Consider the following 18,167-nt stretch of genomic DNA (forward strand, 5'->3'; position numbering starts at 1 on the left):
TAAGCATAATTAGTTGCTTGAATTGTTAATATCTTTTCAATTCACATATGGCATCCATTCAATATTTGTATAACTACAAAAAATGACTTTGTTTTATAGTTGAGAGAATCTAGTCCTCACCCCTCGCCCTTCAATGTCACGAATGATTTATATTTCATCCTCTAAAGTGACGATTTTATATGTCCATTTCAACCATATCTCTTCAATCTTTCTATTCTCGATCAGCTTTTTTTAGGTGTCATTTTGCATATAATCAGCTATCAGCTACCAAACATTTTTTTATAGTCAAACTTGTTAACTCAATCAGCTAACATTTAATTAATAAATACTCCTTATATCAATTATATGTCTCACGGTGAGATGGTATCATACCAAATTTATTTGAAAAATATTATTTTTATAGTTTAACACTATAAAAGGATCAAAAGAAGACATAAAGAACCTGCAAACGAACCACAGCCATAAACTTCAAAGGTTCAAAGACCTGCAATGTTACATCTAGCTAGTAAAACCATTCGTTTTCAGAGTCTAGGCAGAGATGCCATATGTCAAGATCCTGACCACTAAACGAAAATATCTTGCACTATACTTCCTGTATGAAATTATGAACACGTGGGTCTAACGTGATAAATTATGGGCCTAAATCTTTTTTTTTTTTAAATGGCAAAATAAAAGAAGAAAAAAAAGTGAACAATTTTTGACATTGTAGGTACGGAAAAAAATATCTCGTTCATTTTTATTTTGTAATTTATTTTAAAATAATATTGGCCAAGAAAATGTAATGATGGCCAATTACTTGTATGACCCCCTTTTTATATTTAGAGGCAAACATTGATCCACGTGGTCGATTTAATCTGTCGGGCCATCCACTTTGACTCCTAAATTTCCTAATATTTTTTTAGTTGAAAAAAGATTTGGCTAAAAAAGGTGTTAATTTTCCTATTAGTTTCATTCTCAAGCAACCATTGTTGTTTTAAAGGCGAGCAAAGATTGGTTAATAAATCTTTAAATATTTGTACGTTATTACTTATACTTATAATATGGCCGAATTTGCACTTTACAGTGATAATAAAACAAAATTTATTAACTTATTTTATATTAGGTGAGCAACTGAATTGTACTAATTGTCTAATTGTATCGCAAAAGGCAATTGCAAAAGGCCTTTCATTGATATAGTTAGAATTTTGATTTTTTCGGTGCCAATCGTCTTAAGTAAAAGAAAAAAAAAAGTTATTTTTAATATTTTAACATGATGTTATTTATATATGAATTTTTAAAAAATTATTTTACTTACACTTTTAAATTTTAACATGACATAATCTTACTATTGTCTTACAAAAAGTTGAGCATCCAATTAGGTTAAAATGATTTTGTTGAATAAAGGTTTGGATGACCAAATTTATATTCTTCCACAAAAATATGATACGAATGATTATGTAAGTATAATAAAATAAAATTATATCGTTATTATTAATTATTATAATTGTAATATAATGAGTAATGACTAACGAATCTATCAAGCACTTGTACTCATATGATTGTGGCTCACCTTGCAGATACTACATTGTAATAAAGTCAATATTATTAAAAAAAAAATGACTAACGAATCTTAGTGTTAATAATAATGCTATATGTGAGGCGGAGTTTAATTTAGCGGTAAAAGACAACAGTAAACAATTATTAGCGAAACGAATACGATTGATTATGGGCCATTGGATGCGAGGAGGTTAAGGATTGCACCACCATTGATTATGGAGGCAAATGGGCCTTCATATTTCCCAGATATTTTTAGATGGCAAAGCAATGAGAAACCAGACACGACACAGCATTCAATTTCACCACCTTCGACACACTACTGTTGGTTTTTTCTGTTACCGGACCACCCAATCTCGGAAAAACCGTTGGCTTTACTTTGCTAGCGAAAATGGCTGAAACGGAGGCCAACGGCGGCGATGGCGGCGCCGGAACGGAGCTGGAAGTTCAAGAAACAGAGCAGATTGAAGTAATCGAGCCGAAACAGGGGAAAAATGACGGCGCAGAACCGCCGCCGCCGCCGCCTGCGGCGGCGTTGAGGTGGGAGAGGTTTTTGCCGAAGATGGTGCTCAGAGTTTTGTTGGTGGAAGCTGATGATTCTACTCGGCAGATCATTGCTGCTCTTCTCAGAAAATGCAGTTATAGAGGTTAGTTAGTTGTTAGATATAAATAATCTAAAATATAGATACAGAATAGTCTACAATATAGATACAGTTAGTTGAAAACTGTGAGAAACCTTAATTTGATCAAGTTGGGGTTGGATTTGGGGATTACTAAAATGTTTTTGAAATTTAGTTGATGGGAAAGTTGTTGAATTGCAGTTAGTGCCCAGAGGTTATAGATAGAGAATCTATGAAGGGTGAAAATTGGAAGCAAAAGATCACTGTTTTTTCAATCTAAAAATCTGATCTTTTTTTCTGGGATTTCGGAAAGTCATTTGTTGTGTTGTGGTGGCAGTTGCTGCAGTTCCTGATGGTCTGAAGGCATGGGAGGTGCTGAAAGAAAGGCCCAGCAATGTAGACCTAATCTTGACAGAAGTTGAGCTGCCATCTATCTCTGGATATGCTCTTCTCACCTTAATCATGGAGCATGAAATCTGCAAAAACATTCCTGTGATAAGTATGGACCATCCTAACCTAGAATTATCTCCAATTCTGCATAAAAAATGTTGATTTACATCTAGGCAAAAATGCATTTTTGGTCTATCAGTTATGACCGTGGTACAGACTTAGTCCCGAGTCCTACGTGTGACCTGCATAAAGTGGCGAGTTTAGACCTGAAGGACCAAATCCGTCACTTTGTTAAGTGGCAGAAATGGTCCCAAGCGATTAAAATCGCCACTTCGCGCATAACTTAGGGGTTTAAGATGGTCACACATATAACTAGGGACCAAGGAATTTTCCCTTACATCTATATAACTGCCCTTTTGTGGACTGTGTTTTGACAACTTTGTTCCTGATTATGCAGTGATGTCTTCGAATGATTCGGTTAGTATGGTGTATAAATGCATGTTGAGAGGAGCAGCAGACTTTCTTGTGAAGCCTGTGAGGAAGAATGAGCTGAGGAACTTGTGGCAGCATGTGTGGAGGAGACAAGCTGCAAACAGAATTGATAATCTTAATGGTCCAGTTTCTCCTACTAGGAATGAGGATTGCAATGAAAAAGGGAGTGATGATGAGGTAATATATAATCAATCATGTTTCGAGAAATCTGTGATGTGGGGTGGGATTGTCTATTCACTGGATTTTTTGCAGAACTCGTGCGTTAAGCTCGAGATGGAGATCGGAGGAGAAAACACAGAGCACGTCGAGGAATCTGAACAGAGATTTCGGGGCAGTTCTCTTCCTATTCATCTACAGAAACAAGAGCAGGAGGATCATAATCGAGTTGGAGGTAAAGTTATTCATCTTGAACCCTAAAGGTGTTCCCTTGCAGTGTTTGATTGTGACTGTGTTTGGATGTTTTGAATTTTGATAGATGGTGATGATAATGATAATGTTAATGTTAATGATGATGAGGATGATCCTGGTTACCTGAAATCTTCCAAACAAGCCATTGATTTAATCGGAGCATTCGACAATTCCCCGAAATGTGATTACAGAAGTTCTTGTTCTAAAGATAGTGCAGACAAGGTTGAGTCTTTACCCCCATTGGATCTTTCCTTGACAAGATATCCCAGTGGCTCTATGAACAGATTAAACCACTCAGATGCGTCAGCTTTTACTCGGTGAGGTCTCATTATCGCCTTCCTGTAGGCTCTCTGCAGCATTTTTAGACGATCGTGAACTTTATCCAACATGTAGGAAAGTGTTTCTGCAGGTACATTAACAAAAGTGTGCAGCCCAGAAACTCGATGTCCCCCAAGACTTGCAATCGACACGAGGACTGTGGAACAGATTCTGATAAGCACCTGTCTGTTCACAATCTCGATGGTCCAACGATGAAATTCCACACACTTATGCAACAGGCGAGAGCTGAGCCTGGGAGCAACGAAATTGGGCTTCCGATTCCAGTGAGAGGTGTGGGGTTTAAGGGTCTAGGAAATGCCCACAGTTCCATGATGTCTTCTCCTATGCAGAGCCCCGGTTCAGCAGGCTGCCCGGATTCTCAATTTCAGACGCCTTTGTTTCATCTATTAAACCATCAAGGTGTGAGTTTTCAGCAGTCGTGTGGGCTCGTTGATCAGAACACTGATAACGACACCAGTCAGTCCAAGAAAAAAGAAGAGAACCACTCAGAACCTGCAGATGATCAAGGACATTTTTCATCGTTTACTGATCAAAGTGCAAATAGCAGAACCTCGGTTCCATTAATTAAATCTACAGCCGAGTGTGAAAAAGCTCCTCTTGGTCAGGACGGGAGCTATCAACAATCCCAACGAGAAGCAGCTCTTACCAAATTCCGATTGAAAAGGAAAGACAGATGCTTTGAAAAGAAGGTATATTATGTTCCCCATTACCTTCTTACAGTAGTTTCAAGAAATCACCATATCTTATGTATATATAATCATCAAACACGCGCTTTATTTGCTCACAGGTAAGATATGAAAGCAGGAAAAAGCTTGCAGAGCAGCGCCCTCGAGTGAAGGGACAGTTTGTTCGCCAACAGCCAAAGTGACACGAGCTGGTTAGTGATTAGAACTCGAGATAAAAGCTTTCCAACACTATAACCCAATGTTGGGACGAGCAACAAAGGCACGTATTTCCAACACCAGTCATGTATGCACCCGAGAATTCCAAAAGCATTTTGTGTTTCTTATGATTTGCGGATAGGGAATTCGCTGCATTTCTGTGAGAGTGATGCCACCAATGTTTTGGTTGGTCTTATAATATTATGATAAGCTTTTGGAATTTGACCTGTAGGCTAGCCACTAACCAGAACTCCGATTCTTTCATTATAAACGCTTCATGTCACCGCTTCTTATAGCCATTAAGTACTGTAATTTTAAGGTTCAGAAGTAGCACCAATGTATATCGCAACGCTGTATAATCAGTAGAAACTTGTTAGCAGAGTCTGACTATGATGTCTGTTTGTGGAGAAAAAAAGGGTAAGTTTATCTACTTTTGTTGGGTTTCTTGCAAATTCTCTTTCATTTTCAAGGAACTCTAAAGGAAAATGTATAATTATAACATTGGACCCCATAAAAGTGAAACTGATAAGTTTTTGCAGTAAGGGAAGATGAACTTAAAAGGCTTTACTTTATCTGTCATGTTAGTGTTCTGCATATTATTGCTTGTGAACTTTACTGATTCATACCAAACTACATGCATATTCATCATCAGAAATGTGTCTGCCCTACATCGGGAAAAGGATAGTGAATCGCCAATCGCGATAACCAACTTGTAGTGGATGAACTATTGTTCTCTACTCTTTTGGTGTTTCTGTATCAGATCATATGGAAAACTAAAATCGAAATGATATTGGAGAGCAGAGCTATCTGCTTCATTTATGCTTTCTTATTTCTGTTGAAGAGTTAATTAAACTTTTGGTCTTACCAAATGAACAGTGGACTTCTTGGGATGCTGAGATTTTCCCCCAAATTAACCCATTTTTCCATCAATTCACATTTACAGATCCCACCAGTATAATGGTGAGCTTATTTGATGCATAAAAGCAAAACTCCAATGGACAAAATGCATCCACAAACTATTGCTGTGTCAAAAATGGATACTGAGAGGTGGACTGTCTAAAAAGAACAAACAGAACATCACAACAGTAGAAAGAAACTTTTATGCAGATAATGGCTACAGCTAAATAAGAGTTAGAAGCACCAGATTCCACCTATAACCTACTCATGCACCTTACTTTTTGACATGAAAGCCACCCTTTAAAGAAAAGCAAAAAAATTGTATATATCATGTTTCAAGTGGGATCACCTGACCTAAAGTCAACACTCCAACGATAAGATGGGTGTTCGACTCCCACCAACATCTTAGAGTTAGGGCTCCCCAAGCTAGAGTTTGCGCCCTTGGACTCCCTAAATTGGAGATCGGAGATTGGACTCCCCAAGTTGGCAGAAGCCATAGTGACAAGACTAACTGGGAGGCTAGTGACAAGACTAACTGGGAGGCTGCTAGTATGGCGTAAGCTGAAACCTAATATATCAAAAAATAAGAAAAAGAACTATATATCATGTTTCAAGTGGTCGATCACATCATGTTTCTCGATCACCTGACCTAAAGTCAACACTCTAGCGGCAAGATGGAAGTTCGACCCCCACCAACATCTTAGAGTTAGGACTCCCCAAGCTAGAGTTTGGGCCTTTGAACTCTCTAGATTGGAGATTGGACTCCCCAAGTTGGTAGAAGCCATAGTGACAAGACTAACTGGGAGGCTGCTAGTTAACGTAAACCTAATGATCAAAAAATAAGGAAAGAAAAAGAAATATATATATATATATATATATATCATGTTATTATGGCCAGATGTAGCAACAATCTGCAAAATCACCTCAGAAGCATAAACAGATCATTTTACTATTGACTTTCCCAAATAACAGCAATGGCTCAATTTACTTAACTTGTTACTTGTTAGGCAATGCTCAAGCAAGGAATGACAGAATATAATCTTATTCAAGAAATTACATTAATCAAGTGGGAGCAATACACTAATACAAGTTCCAACATTCAACAAACCCATTAACAGATAACCAATTTCAGACACATACCAAACACACTACTTAACAATACATAACTACCCCATTAACTACAACTGATAGTTCTGTTCCTGCTGCTACAAAACCTAGCTTTATCATCTCCTTACACTTTTAGCATCTGAAGCTTGTTAGAAAACGCGATGGCAATCCAATCAGGCTGTGCAGCAGACCACTGAAGCTGGTTAATCTCAGCCCCAGCTGAGTACATTGACATGGGGTCAATCCCATTAGGGCCTGCAACTGTGGGCAATTCCCAAATTAGGGCTTGCCCATCATCTCCAGCAGAGGAAATGTGCCTGGAGCTCTGAGGAGCCCAAGCAATGGCGTTCACACTAGCATTGTGTCTCTCCAGCTCAGCCACGGGCATTGCAGGGGACCTAATGTCCAAGATTACAACTTTATTACTGTCCATTAATATTGTCGCCATGTACCTTAAATCTTGCTTGTTCCAAGCCAATCTGAGCAAAGGGGTGTCCGGGTGGGGGCTCTCGTATATGATTGTGGAGTGTTCTTTGTCTCTCAAATCGAAGATCCGAACCGACCCGTCAGCTGAAACGGACGCGAAAACCCCGGATTCCCCCCAGGCTATGTCGTACACCTCTTTATCGTGGGCGATTAATTGGGTTTCCACCACGCCTTTCTCGATGTCCCAAATCGTACACGTGGTATCGATGCTTGAGGTTCCGATTCGCCGCGGCTCAACCTCGTTCCAATCGAAGGAGGTCAATGGGGCGCAGTATTCACTGGTTTTGCTATTGTTGAGAGTCGAAATGGGTTCAATCGAAGCTTCTCGAACCTCCCAGAGACGGAGATAGTCGCCGGAGGAGACTAGAAGATCGGTGGATTTCATTGAGGCCGTGGGATTAGGGTGAAACATTAGTTTCGTGGGAGGGTAAGGGTGATCGAAGGCTAAACCCGGGTTGGTTTTGAGAGTTACAGTGTCTTCTTCGAAGGAGAGGATTTCGACCCGGTTTTTGTACTCTTCGAGGAAGCTGCCGACGGCGACGCTGCGTCGCCGAAGTCCATGGTGGGCGCCGCCGGCGAAGGAGGAAACGGCCATGGCGAAAATGGGGTAGGGAGACTCATAGGTCACGGAATTCTCGGATCTGAGATTCGAGCCTTGGGTTGAGTTCTCCATCTTTGAATTGAAGGAAAATGGTTTCAAAATTCGATCTTTCCTCCAAATCGCCGGCCGTTTTCTGACCGGAAGTTGGCTCGCCGGTGGCTTAAATAACCCGAGAGAGAACTGTGATTATGAAGAACATGTGATAATAAGTTATAACGCGTCGATTGACTCAGCCTTTTCCCCAGTCATTCTTGACAGCTTTGGGCTTTGACTCAGTAATTTGGGCCGGAATGGCAAATTATCTGTGGACTCAGGTACGAGTCCAAAATACACAATTTACATATTGAATATATACACTAAATTGTAAATATTCAGTATGTAAATTGTGATGAGTCTACATTACAACGTGGACTCGTGTCCATGGTATAACTATTGGACCAAGATTTATTGGGCTTATTTCTCTTATTATCCATCAAGTTAACCGGCCCAATATGCATCCTAAATGACCGTCATACCCCTGTTCTTTCACTTAATTACATATTTCAACTTAGTGTTCAATCCCATACTCTCATACCACCACCCCCTAGTGGATTCAAATTGGGAGCTGACATATCATGTCACTCTCAATCCCTCTCACTTTTCTTGAAATTCATCAATGCATTGCAAATTTGCAATCCACCCATATAACAACTCCTATAAAACGTTGTCCCAATTGTTTTCACGTAAATACTGTTATGTTTGCTCAATATGTTTTTAAAAACTTTACAATATATGCAAGCAAATAATACAATATCCAGCACACACAATAACAAAGAAACGTTGAAGATGGAACTAGTGCAAATTACTCGAAAAGGACAGTAAACATTGAACTTTGTTTCTAATTACTTATTATTATTAATTAGTTATATTTTAAATGATGAATTTTGTAATTAAAGTTGATAAGGATGTGCTTGGAAATGGTCCCCAATCAAAGACCAAAGACATTAGTAATATTCGAAGGTTAGTATTATTCAAAGAAAAGTATTAGGTGGTATTGTATAAGTAATTAGGGTTTAATTACTTGTCCTTGATTCCATGCATGGGCTCCACCTCTCTCCACTCTTCTTGGCTAGGCTAAAGTTTCACCTACTACCACATGGACTTTGAGCTAATGCCCACTTTGACAATTCATTAGACAGATACAAGTAAGATAATAAAAGTTGCAGAAAACGTATGGACTAAATTTGTTTTACTTACACGTTTTATTATAATTGCTAAAATTTTATTTTGAAAAAAAGGAAAAACATCAATGGTTTATTATGTCTCGAGTTCTCTGAATATAACAATTTATAGGATCTACATAGCATTATGGACAATGGATTAAAACAATAAGGTATAGAAATTATACTTAAATACAAAATTTCATAACACAAAAAATCACTGTATTAGTTAGCGTTATACATGTATGAACAAACAAAAGACCATGATAGAGATTGCAGGTTTCCAGGCCATATCGTCACCAAAAATAAAAAATAAAAAGAAGCCATGGTTCTTGAAAACATAATTTTCTTTATTATACGTTAGTAATAGTGGTAAAGTATGAAATGAGCAATTATACAATGAGTTTGCAACAAAATAGTGTATGTGTATGTATACAATGAAAAGATGAGAGCATGTTGCAGATAGCTTATTATTCATTTATTCCATTCTGTGAAAACTAGAAATTAAAGCCATTTTGGTGAAAGAGAAAATTAATAAAAATTCAATCACAAAATGCACGGAGACACATATATATGTTATTGGTAGACTCATCATCATCGATCTTCACGACAAACACGGGATGGGATCCTTAAAAAACTTGCGGATTCGATTGGATCATATATCACTTGCAGAATTCCATGATCCAAGTGTTGACGGCGCAGCAAGCCTTGCGGAAGTGTCGGAAACCTGAGCCCATCGCCAGCGCCTCGAATTCCTTCTGGGTTCTCTCTTTGCCGCCGGGATTATGCGCCAACATGATAACGTCAATGTGGACAACATTCTTGGTCGCCAGCGAGGTGTCCGGAGCTTCTGGAAGGTTGCACTCTGCCACGATCACTTTGCCGTTTTCTGGAAGGGCGTCGTAGCAGTTCTTCAAGAATTTCAGGCAGTGGGCGTCGCTCCAGTCGTGACAGATCCACTGCGAATTTTGATCAATTTTAAAACTTAAATTCATTTATTTAGGCTCAAATTGAAATATTAAGTTAAAAATCATGAAAATATCTTTAAAATTTTTAAATTTTTGTTCGTTTTAAATGATAGGTGGACTCGCCTGATAAATCAAAATTTGGTATTAAAACAATAATCATAGATGAAAATCTGTAGAAATTAAACATGTTAACCAAAACTGTCATTTTAAGTATGACCAAAATTGATATTTGCTCAATATGAGATTGGACTTGTTTAGGGGATCGAGAAGATTAAGGATTTAGGGTTCGTGTTTTACCTTCATGAAAATGGCATCCCCCTTAGGCACGCTAACGAACATGTCTCCTCCAACGTGCTCAATTCCTGCGCACCATATAAATGATGACAGAAGTCTAAAAGTGATGGAAACTAATTATATTGATTGTTTTATAATTGACGAGTAAGTTGGCCACGTTGTTAAAGACATAGCGAAAAGTGAGATTAGTCCTATGATAATCTAGATAAAAGCTTTATAAGTGTACCGGGATATTTAGGAGCATCTTCAATAACATGAGGCAAATCGAAGTTGATGCCCTTAATGTTGGGATATTTGGAGAGTATCATGTTAAGCGTGGCACCAGTTCCACCACCAACATCCACTAGGGATTTGAGGCCCTCGAATCCTTTGTAATCCTCGAGAATCTTCTTCATGGTAATTGTGGAGTGGTCAGACATTCCACGGTTGAAAACCTTGTTGAATCTTGGATTTGTTCCGTGGTACTCAAATGCAGTCATTCCATAGGCCTTGTTGAATGGAATTCCGCCCTCAAGCACAGCATCTTTTAAGTGGTACCTATACAATCATTTATCAATTAAATTAGTACATAACATATATGTTCCAATGACGTCGTTTATTGACAAAATTATCGATGATCACTTATAAAATACGACAGAAATGTCAGTGGATAAATTTCTCAACTCATCGGCAAAGTTTTAAAGACAAGGAAAATAACTGGAGTTATTTTTTTCTTATAGTATTTTATATAGGTAAATTAGCAAAATTCAAACTGCAATAAAGGCGTATACCATAGTTCTTAGTCATCTTTTTGTAATTAGAACCTATAGAGCCTTGGGGGCTAACCGTCTTTCTTATCATCTAAGAACAAAATTGTTATTCTTGAAAAAACATATAGCTAATATTATATCTTTATGAATAACTATTTCCTCGTAAAAGAAGAAATAATATAATACATTCTTGAAAATAATATTTATGAATATTAAATTAAAATAAAATAAATCTATTTCTAAAATTGTTATTTCATTATATTCCCCGACATCAAAAGGTGCTATTAATTTAGATCTCACATTCAAATCTAGTATCCCCATCATTATTCACCCAATTTGTCTAATATACCAAAGTGTTAAGCAATAAACACATGCAAGAAAACTCCAATTTCAAGAGGTTAGTTATTGGAGAACATCAACTGTCTGTTGTCAGCTTTGGTCCAACTGCCAACCATATCAACACCATACCAGTCTGGGATTAGGTAGATGATTCCTTTCAGTGTAGTGGGTGCTCTTTTGTTCCAAATTGTCTCTATTTTTTAACATGTTTTAATTTTCTATACAACATGTCACATTGTCACCTAACCAAGTATTATTAATTTATTATGGCCACTTGTCTGCACTCCAGCCCTACACCAATCATATCCTCATTAAGCAGTATAATAATGATTCATGATCTCTTGATCTAGTGGCATTAAATAATTCAGAAAGAAATATTGACTCTTTATATTTCAGTAGGTTGACAAAATAATTCAATTATTTTAAAAATTTTGAATTATTCTTGATTAATAACTGAAAAGCAATTATTACGCATCACTTTTGTAATATTCAAGACTTGAATGAAGAAGAGGGACAGGGAAATATACATACCAGCTTTCCATGAGGACTTTATCTTGATTCATGAGGAGAAGCGGCGCCATGGAAACGCCGTCGGCGTTTTTGGTCAAATACTTACAAACCGGGGTCGAGCTGTAGAGCCGGTCGACCCGGCCGTCGGGGAGGGTGCGGAGAGAGCAGTTGAGGACGGAGTAGGTGCAGAGGAGGCGGAGAATCCGGTCCAGCATGACGGGGGCGTCCGGGTTAGTGGTGGGGAGCTGAGCCGCGAGTTCCGAAGGGGAGACAGCGGCTCCCGGGCCGGCTTTGGCTATGAGCTCCAGAAGGTCGAGCTCTATGGCGGATTTGAGGACCATAGGGAGAACAGAGGCGCTGGCGAGCTGCATAGCGAATAAACTGGCGTCTTCGTCCGACTCGACCCGGTTCGTCATCGGGCTGTCGTTTCCGGTCGAACCCATTTTGTTTTGGATTATTGCAGAGTGTAGTGTGAAAGAAAGAAAGAAACAATGGAAGATGAAGAAGAAGAGAGAGAACGGTTTGAGTATGAGAGCGATGATCATCGCTGCTTATATGGTTGAACTTGGCTCACCAACCATTAGTTTTTTTGTTTTTTTTTTAAAAATAATTTTTTCCCTTAATGATTGGAATAATATACCCATTTTGTTTTTTTTTTTAAATTATATTAGATTTCCTAACTTAGGCTAAACTAATTTATCTTGAACTCTCTAAATCTTGTACTGTAGAAAGTAAATCATGAATCCCGAAATCAATCCATATTGTAGATTATGCGCACAAAAAGATTCATATCCACTCCGACCTAGGATGTCCAAATTCTAGTTTGGGAATCATATCCCTAACTCAAGATATTGTTGGTGAAAACTGAACCCCACATTGTCGAGGCATAATATGTCCATTTTTTTTTTGTGACGAGAAAACTGTTATTACTATCGGAAAATGCATATTATATTGAACCAGTCAAGTTGATCAGGTGGTTAATTTAGTAACTACAAAATTATAAGTTTAACAATCGAAGCGCTCTATCGACCTTCTTATTCTGAGCCGGGGTGCATACCCTGAGAGGGCTGAGATGATGAAATGTATATTGAATAAGTCCTTGTGGCCCATAATAAATAAATTACATTAAAAATACCGGTGTGTAATAAATTCAATTAAAAATCGAAAAGAAAAAATCAAACATGCTGAAATTTATATACACATGCATCAAAGTATCCAACCATCCCTTTCAATATATATGCCCTATTTTCTTTTCCACCAATAAAATATATTGATCTCGCAGTACCATTTTGTGGGTCAACTCTAGATGGATGGGAAGACAGAGCCTCACCATCAAAAAGTCACTTGATCAAGAAAATTTTAAACTTTTTTTTTAATGTTAGTTCTTAGTTTACTTTTTTTTTTTTTTAATGTTAGTTTTTAGTTGATTTATTATATAATAAGTGGGTAATAATTTATATTTTATTGAGTTATATTCTTTGCTTAAATATATATTGATAACACTCACTCTAAGTATAGCTTTTATAATGATATAGAGTATATACGTAAGTATGAATTTATTTTTTAAAAAATAACAATAAAATAAAGTCAAAATTCAAATATAATTCAAACTTAATTCGAGCGGGATAATAATTTTAACATCAAAGTTTATACTGTTATATATGATCTAGTCATGTCAATTATATATTCATTTTTACCCAACGACCTTCATCTATCCTTAGTTAAGTTTTGTGTAACTTTACGCCTTCGTTCTATTGTTTATTTCGTCCTTTACTTAAGCATTATAGTTTAAATAATGAAATAACTATGGATTTCATTGGTTTGCCAATGATTATTTTTAAGTAATTTTTTTTTTTTTTGTAGCAAGTAATTAGAATTGTTTAAATTGTTAAATTTATTCATCCAAGTACACAAATAGTTATATTATTTTATATTATTTAATACTTTTATTTATTTAATTACAGTTTATTAATATGACACTATACGTCATCAAATTTGTAGAATTTTAATAAGTCAAAACTCAAAATAAATTTAAACCTTAAACAACTTCAAAACAGCATTTAAAAATAGGTTATTACTTATTAGTTGAAACATCAAATGTTTGGTGAAGTCTCTCTCTATATATAATAGAAGCTTTATGTAGATGTAGACATTAAGGTTGCTTAATCAACCAGATATAAGATAGGATGTTGCTAGCACCATAATAATTAATTAGCAGCCATACGCAATTATATGAAAGAAATATAATTGGAAAATTATTATTTTTAGTCTCTAAATTATGAGTGTGTATAGAGGATCAAAGATATAGCTAGTAGCCTAGTACTGAACACATATATTGATTGATTTATTTATTTATATTTACATAATTACTACTACGTTTCGATTACAGGACGTTGAACTTAATAATTTAGAGACTAAAAATATCATCTGAAAAATTAATACTAAAATCAAATTTATTGCTTTTATAATAAGTAGTCACTCGTAAATTAATTCAATATGTTACAAATTAATTATACCACTTGTTACCTAAAAGACCGTGGCCTCACCACATTGAAATTGGAATCGGATTGTGCCAACGCAGTAGTAGCGTTGATTCATAAGCAATAAGATCTATCTTACATAAGATATATTTTTAGTCACTGTTTTAATATTATGGCATATTTTCATCTCTTAGTTTTTCGTCTAATTAAGAGGTCAGTAAACCTGTTAGCTCATATATTAACTGAGTTACACGCTCTCAGTCTGATTTTAATTTATGAGATTCTTTACTTCCTGATTGTATTCGTTCGCTACTCAGTTTTTTGAAAATTAATACGGAGTAATAATTTAGTATTTGGTTTTCAAAAAAATTATACCACTTGGTAAATTTGATTCGTGTAACATTATTGTTTGTGAAAGATATTATTTCGTTGCTGCTGGGCAACATAATCACCACAAATTATTTTTTAAAAAATGTTATTGCGTGTCACTCATAACCAAACATCTCACCTAAATTATATATCATAATATGAATCCAAGCAGAAATTAATGTGGCAGCAATATATGACTAGTCTCTCCACCTACTGCAAGACTTTATCACCAAGAAATTTCCACGGTTTAAGACTTCAATAGCCTATAGAAGACCGGCATGTGTCTCCCAAATTGAGATCTTAAGTTAAAAAAGACGAAAATACTTTTAAAAATTTTAGATTTCGGCATGTCTTATATTGACTGGAGTAGTGGAGTGATCAATTTCGACACTAAAATAATAATTGTGGATAGATGAAATTAGTAGGAATTAAACATATTGACTAAAACTGACATTTTGCTAATACTTGTGAAATCAAAATTGATATTTGCTCTTTGTAGCTTTACTTGGTTCTTGCTTCCATAGTGGGTTTGGGCCGTTATATTTCCAGCTAGGCCTATGGTTTATGGGCTGTAAAAATGGATTCATTGAGGTGAATATGGGCCGAACAGAAAAACGGCCCAATATGTATCAACCCAATCGTTATACCCTGCACCACGGTGTACATAGCAATGTGCACCACGTACTTAAAACGACGTCGTTTCGTTGTTAGTAGACGCGGACGCGAATAACTCAGGGAATTCATTATCTATAATACACATAATAATCATTATCTATAATACACAGAACGTTTGCCTAGAATACACATAATGTTTGCCCAGAATACACAGAATATTGACACAAAATACACAGATTTTTGTGGACGCGAATGACTCCAGGGAATTCATTATCTATAATACACATAATCATTATATAGAATACACAGAACGTTTGCCTATAATACACAGAATGTTTGCCCATAATACACAGAATATTGACGCAAAATACACAGAACTCATCCTCCTAACATTCGAATGCACAAACACATCACAACTTGTGTTAATAACATGAATACACATAATATTTACACAAAATACACAGAACTCATCCTCCTAAACATTCGAATGCAAAAACACATCACAACATGTGTTACTAACATGAATCCACATAACGGTTGCCTATAATACACATAACGGTTGCCTAGAATACACAGAATGATTGCTTGGAATACATAGAATATTAACATAAATACAGAGACCGAGCGAAACGGGAAACGTGATTTCCAAAAAAAACGGACAATTAATTTACAATACTCAAAACGACGTCGTTTAGATACGTGGTGCACATTGCTATGTGCACCACGGTGCACAGTATAATTTGCCGTATCAACCCTAGACTTAAACCATTCCGCTATTATCTCTACTGGGTAGCTTTATCGTCACTTCACAGTTCACACAGAGAACGAAAGGCAACAGAAAAACAGTGAAGATGGCGCCTGGACCCGTCGTTGAAGAAGTTGATACTGAGAAGAAGCTTCTGGTAAGTCTCTGTTCATGATTTATTTCATTTTTTTTAGAAGTTTCATATTAAAATGAAAAGATTTTTACTGCGAATGATTTTGTGATACGACGAAGCAGAATGATGATGAGCCTGAGCCGGTGGTGGAAGACGTGAAGGAGGAAGACGACCATGACGATGAGGATTCCGACGAGGACGATGGCGATAAGGAAGACGGCCCCCTAGGTATCTTCACTTTACATCCTCAATTTTTCCTCTTATCTTTCCAATTTCTATCTATGCATCAATGCTCACACATTCTATATTTGTGTTTGAGATGTGAATCAATGAATCATTATGTTTTATCAATGAGCTTCCAATCTGAATGATATGTTATTCATTTGATGGAAATGTTTTGCTGATAACTTGCTGTGTTTGAAGCTGAAAATTTTGTAGTCAATAGTTAATGGATGATGGCTTATGACTTACGAGGTTTTTGTTTTACAAAGTTATTGACATTAGCTCCACCATGAACGATCTTGTTTTGTTAAATGTTTCAATTCTTGTCTTGTCCATGAGATTGATGTTGCTGGTTAGAGTTCATCTGGGAATTATTTGATTGCCATTAACAACTTCTTAATCTCAATAGACCTAAGGGCTTGATTGTTTGATGGCAAGTGGCAGTTACTTGACTATATTTACTGTAAAGCTGCTACATGTCCATTTTTTTTTCCAGATGTAACTTACTAGAATTACTAACTTTTCTCATTTGAGTTACTGCAATTATCCTGTATCTGTCGTTTCACGTTGACATTTGCCACATTGTTCTACAATTGATGATATTGTAATCTAATCAATACTTCACTTAGGCTCTGTGCTGGGATGATCTTGATGTAATATTTACTGCAGGCGGTAATGAGAGTTCTAAGCAGAGCAGGAGTGAGAAGAAGAGTCGTAAGGCCATGTTGAAACTTGGCATGAAACCTGTTCCCGATGTCAGCAGGGTGACTATCAAGAGAACAAAAAATGTATGAATGATTTCACAAAGAATCGTGTTTTCATCCATGGCTAATATTTGAATGGGCATAATTAGTTTTAATTTATTGCATTGCAACAGATCTTGTTTTTCATCTCGAAACCTGATGTGTTCAAGAGCCCGAATTCCGATACCTATGTCATATTTGGAGAGGCAAAGATTGAAGATTTGAGCTCTCAGCTGCAGTCCCAGGCAGCCCAGCAGTTCAGGATGCCAGACATGGGTTCAGTCCTGCCCAAGCCGGAAATCTCAGCCTCGGCTGCTTCTGCACAGCCAGACGAGGAAGAGGAAGAGATTGACGAGACCGGGGTTGAGCCTCGTGACATTGATTTGGTTATGACACAGGCTGGAGTTTCCAGGAGCAAGGCTGTAGGGGCTCTCAAAACCCACAATGGAGACATTGTCAGTGCTATCATGGAACTCACTACTTAGATTATGGTGTTTCTACTTGTTTAAGAGGCCGGGTTTCTGGTAAATTCTGGGATTTTTGGGAGTAGTCTTTCATTGTTTCATTGGATTCATATCTAATGAAAATTGAAAAACCTTTTGTCGTCAAACATTGCATTGTCTCATGTTAAGTTTCGACTACTAACAATGTGAAATGAAACGTGGTAAGGCCACTCTAATAGTATCCATCATTTACAGTTTAAATAATCCTCTGTAACCCCAACACCCCCAAAATCCATCTTCTTCTGATAAAAACACAGATAAAACATCCCAACCATTAATTAAACAAGTGATTAATGATATCAAGAACTCAGCAAAGTTAAATTCTTTGGCATTTATTTGATTGAAGCTTTTGGCTGATTCTGGCTGAAACTTGCCATGTGATCCTAGCTACCAAAGGATCAATTTAGCCCAAATCAAAACTGTGAAAAAATTTGGTGAAGCCCATCATATGAAAGGATAAACTTAGCTCAAACTAAAACCCCACACTAACCAAAACCATATGATCTTAGTCAATAAAGGACCAAAATCTCACTCATAGCGTGGT

The 18,167-nt window shown here is 36.8% G+C and overlaps 4 protein-coding genes across 4 annotated transcripts; 2 read left to right on the top strand and 2 right to left on the bottom strand.

Annotated features, from left to right (window-relative positions):
- Positions 1–1,771: 1,771 nt before the first annotated feature.
- Positions 1,772–5,115, top strand: LOC116000219 (two-component response regulator-like APRR5). The gene is made up of 7 exons (XM_031240251.1): positions 1,772–2,180; positions 2,491–2,652; positions 3,001–3,212; positions 3,288–3,426; positions 3,511–3,760; positions 3,853–4,471; positions 4,570–5,115. Exons 1-7 carry the CDS (start codon positions 1,925–1,927, stop codon positions 4,648–4,650), a joined length of 1,719 nt encoding a protein of 572 aa, XP_031096111.1. The 5' UTR covers positions 1,772–1,924; the 3' UTR covers positions 4,651–5,115.
- Positions 5,116–6,584: 1,469 nt separating this feature from the next.
- LOC116000170 (protein TRANSPARENT TESTA GLABRA 1) lies at positions 6,585–7,946 on the bottom strand. The gene has a single exon (XM_031240205.1). The coding sequence runs from the start codon at positions 7,824–7,826 to the stop codon at positions 6,792–6,794; it is 1,035 nt and encodes a 344-aa protein (XP_031096065.1). The 5' UTR covers positions 7,827–7,946; the 3' UTR covers positions 6,585–6,791.
- A 1,336-nt stretch (positions 7,947–9,282) lies between these two features.
- Positions 9,283–12,345, bottom strand: LOC116000356 (caffeic acid 3-O-methyltransferase). Its single transcript, XM_031240422.1, has 4 exons — positions 11,835–12,345; positions 10,442–10,752; positions 10,219–10,283; positions 9,283–9,912 (listed from the first exon to the last, which is right to left on the bottom strand). Exons 1-4 carry the CDS (start codon positions 12,254–12,256, stop codon positions 9,616–9,618), a joined length of 1,095 nt encoding a protein of 364 aa, XP_031096282.1. The 5' UTR covers positions 12,257–12,345; the 3' UTR covers positions 9,283–9,615.
- A 3,706-nt stretch (positions 12,346–16,051) lies between these two features.
- LOC115999763 (nascent polypeptide-associated complex subunit alpha-like protein 2) lies at positions 16,052–17,824 on the top strand. The gene is made up of 4 exons (XM_031239668.1): positions 16,052–16,179; positions 16,278–16,383; positions 17,047–17,165; positions 17,255–17,824. Exons 1-4 carry the CDS (start codon positions 16,129–16,131, stop codon positions 17,603–17,605), a joined length of 627 nt encoding a protein of 208 aa, XP_031095528.1. The 5' UTR covers positions 16,052–16,128; the 3' UTR covers positions 17,606–17,824.
- The last annotated feature ends 343 nt before the right edge of the window (positions 17,825–18,167 follow it).

Source organism: Ipomoea triloba, chromosome 12 (genome assembly GCF_003576645.1).
Source record: "Ipomoea triloba cultivar NCNSP0323 chromosome 12, ASM357664v1".
In the NCBI taxonomy this organism is placed as follows: Eukaryota; Viridiplantae; Streptophyta; class Magnoliopsida; order Solanales; family Convolvulaceae; genus Ipomoea; species Ipomoea triloba.

What these genes read in the sequence shown, in the direction of transcription:
- LOC116000356 (XM_031240422.1), bottom strand. Translation starts at nt 12,256, where the DNA reads ATGGGTTCGACCGGAAACGACAGCCCGATGACGAACCGGGTCGAGTCG. An exon ending in AAAGTCCTCATGGAAAGCTG is followed by an intron (nt 10,753 to 11,834) that starts GTATGTATATTT and finishes ATGATTGTATAG; the next exon opens with GTACCACTTAAAAGATGCTG. An exon ending in GGGATGCCATTTTCATGAAG is followed by an intron (nt 9,913 to 10,218) that starts GTAAAACACGAA and finishes CAAAATTCGCAG; the next exon opens with TGGATCTGTCACGACTGGAG.
- LOC116000219 (XM_031240251.1), top strand. Translation starts at nt 1,925, where the DNA reads ATGGCTGAAACGGAGGCCAACGGCGGCGATGGCGGCGCCGGAACGGAG. An exon ending in GGATCATAATCGAGTTGGAG is followed by an intron (nt 3,427 to 3,510) that starts GTAAAGTTATTC and finishes GAATTTTGATAG; the next exon opens with ATGGTGATGATAATGATAAT. An exon ending in GATGCGTCAGCTTTTACTCG is followed by an intron (nt 3,761 to 3,852) that starts GTGAGGTCTCAT and finishes GTGTTTCTGCAG; the next exon opens with GTACATTAACAAAAGTGTGC.
- LOC116000170 (XM_031240205.1), bottom strand. Translation starts at nt 7,826, where the DNA reads ATGGAGAACTCAACCCAAGGCTCGAATCTCAGATCCGAGAATTCCGTG.
- LOC115999763 (XM_031239668.1), top strand. Translation starts at nt 16,129, where the DNA reads ATGGCGCCTGGACCCGTCGTTGAAGAAGTTGATACTGAGAAGAAGCTT. An exon ending in ATACTGAGAAGAAGCTTCTG is followed by an intron (nt 16,180 to 16,277) that starts GTAAGTCTCTGT and finishes ACGACGAAGCAG; the next exon opens with AATGATGATGAGCCTGAGCC. An exon ending in TAAGGAAGACGGCCCCCTAG is followed by an intron (nt 16,384 to 17,046) that starts GTATCTTCACTT and finishes TATTTACTGCAG; the next exon opens with GCGGTAATGAGAGTTCTAAG.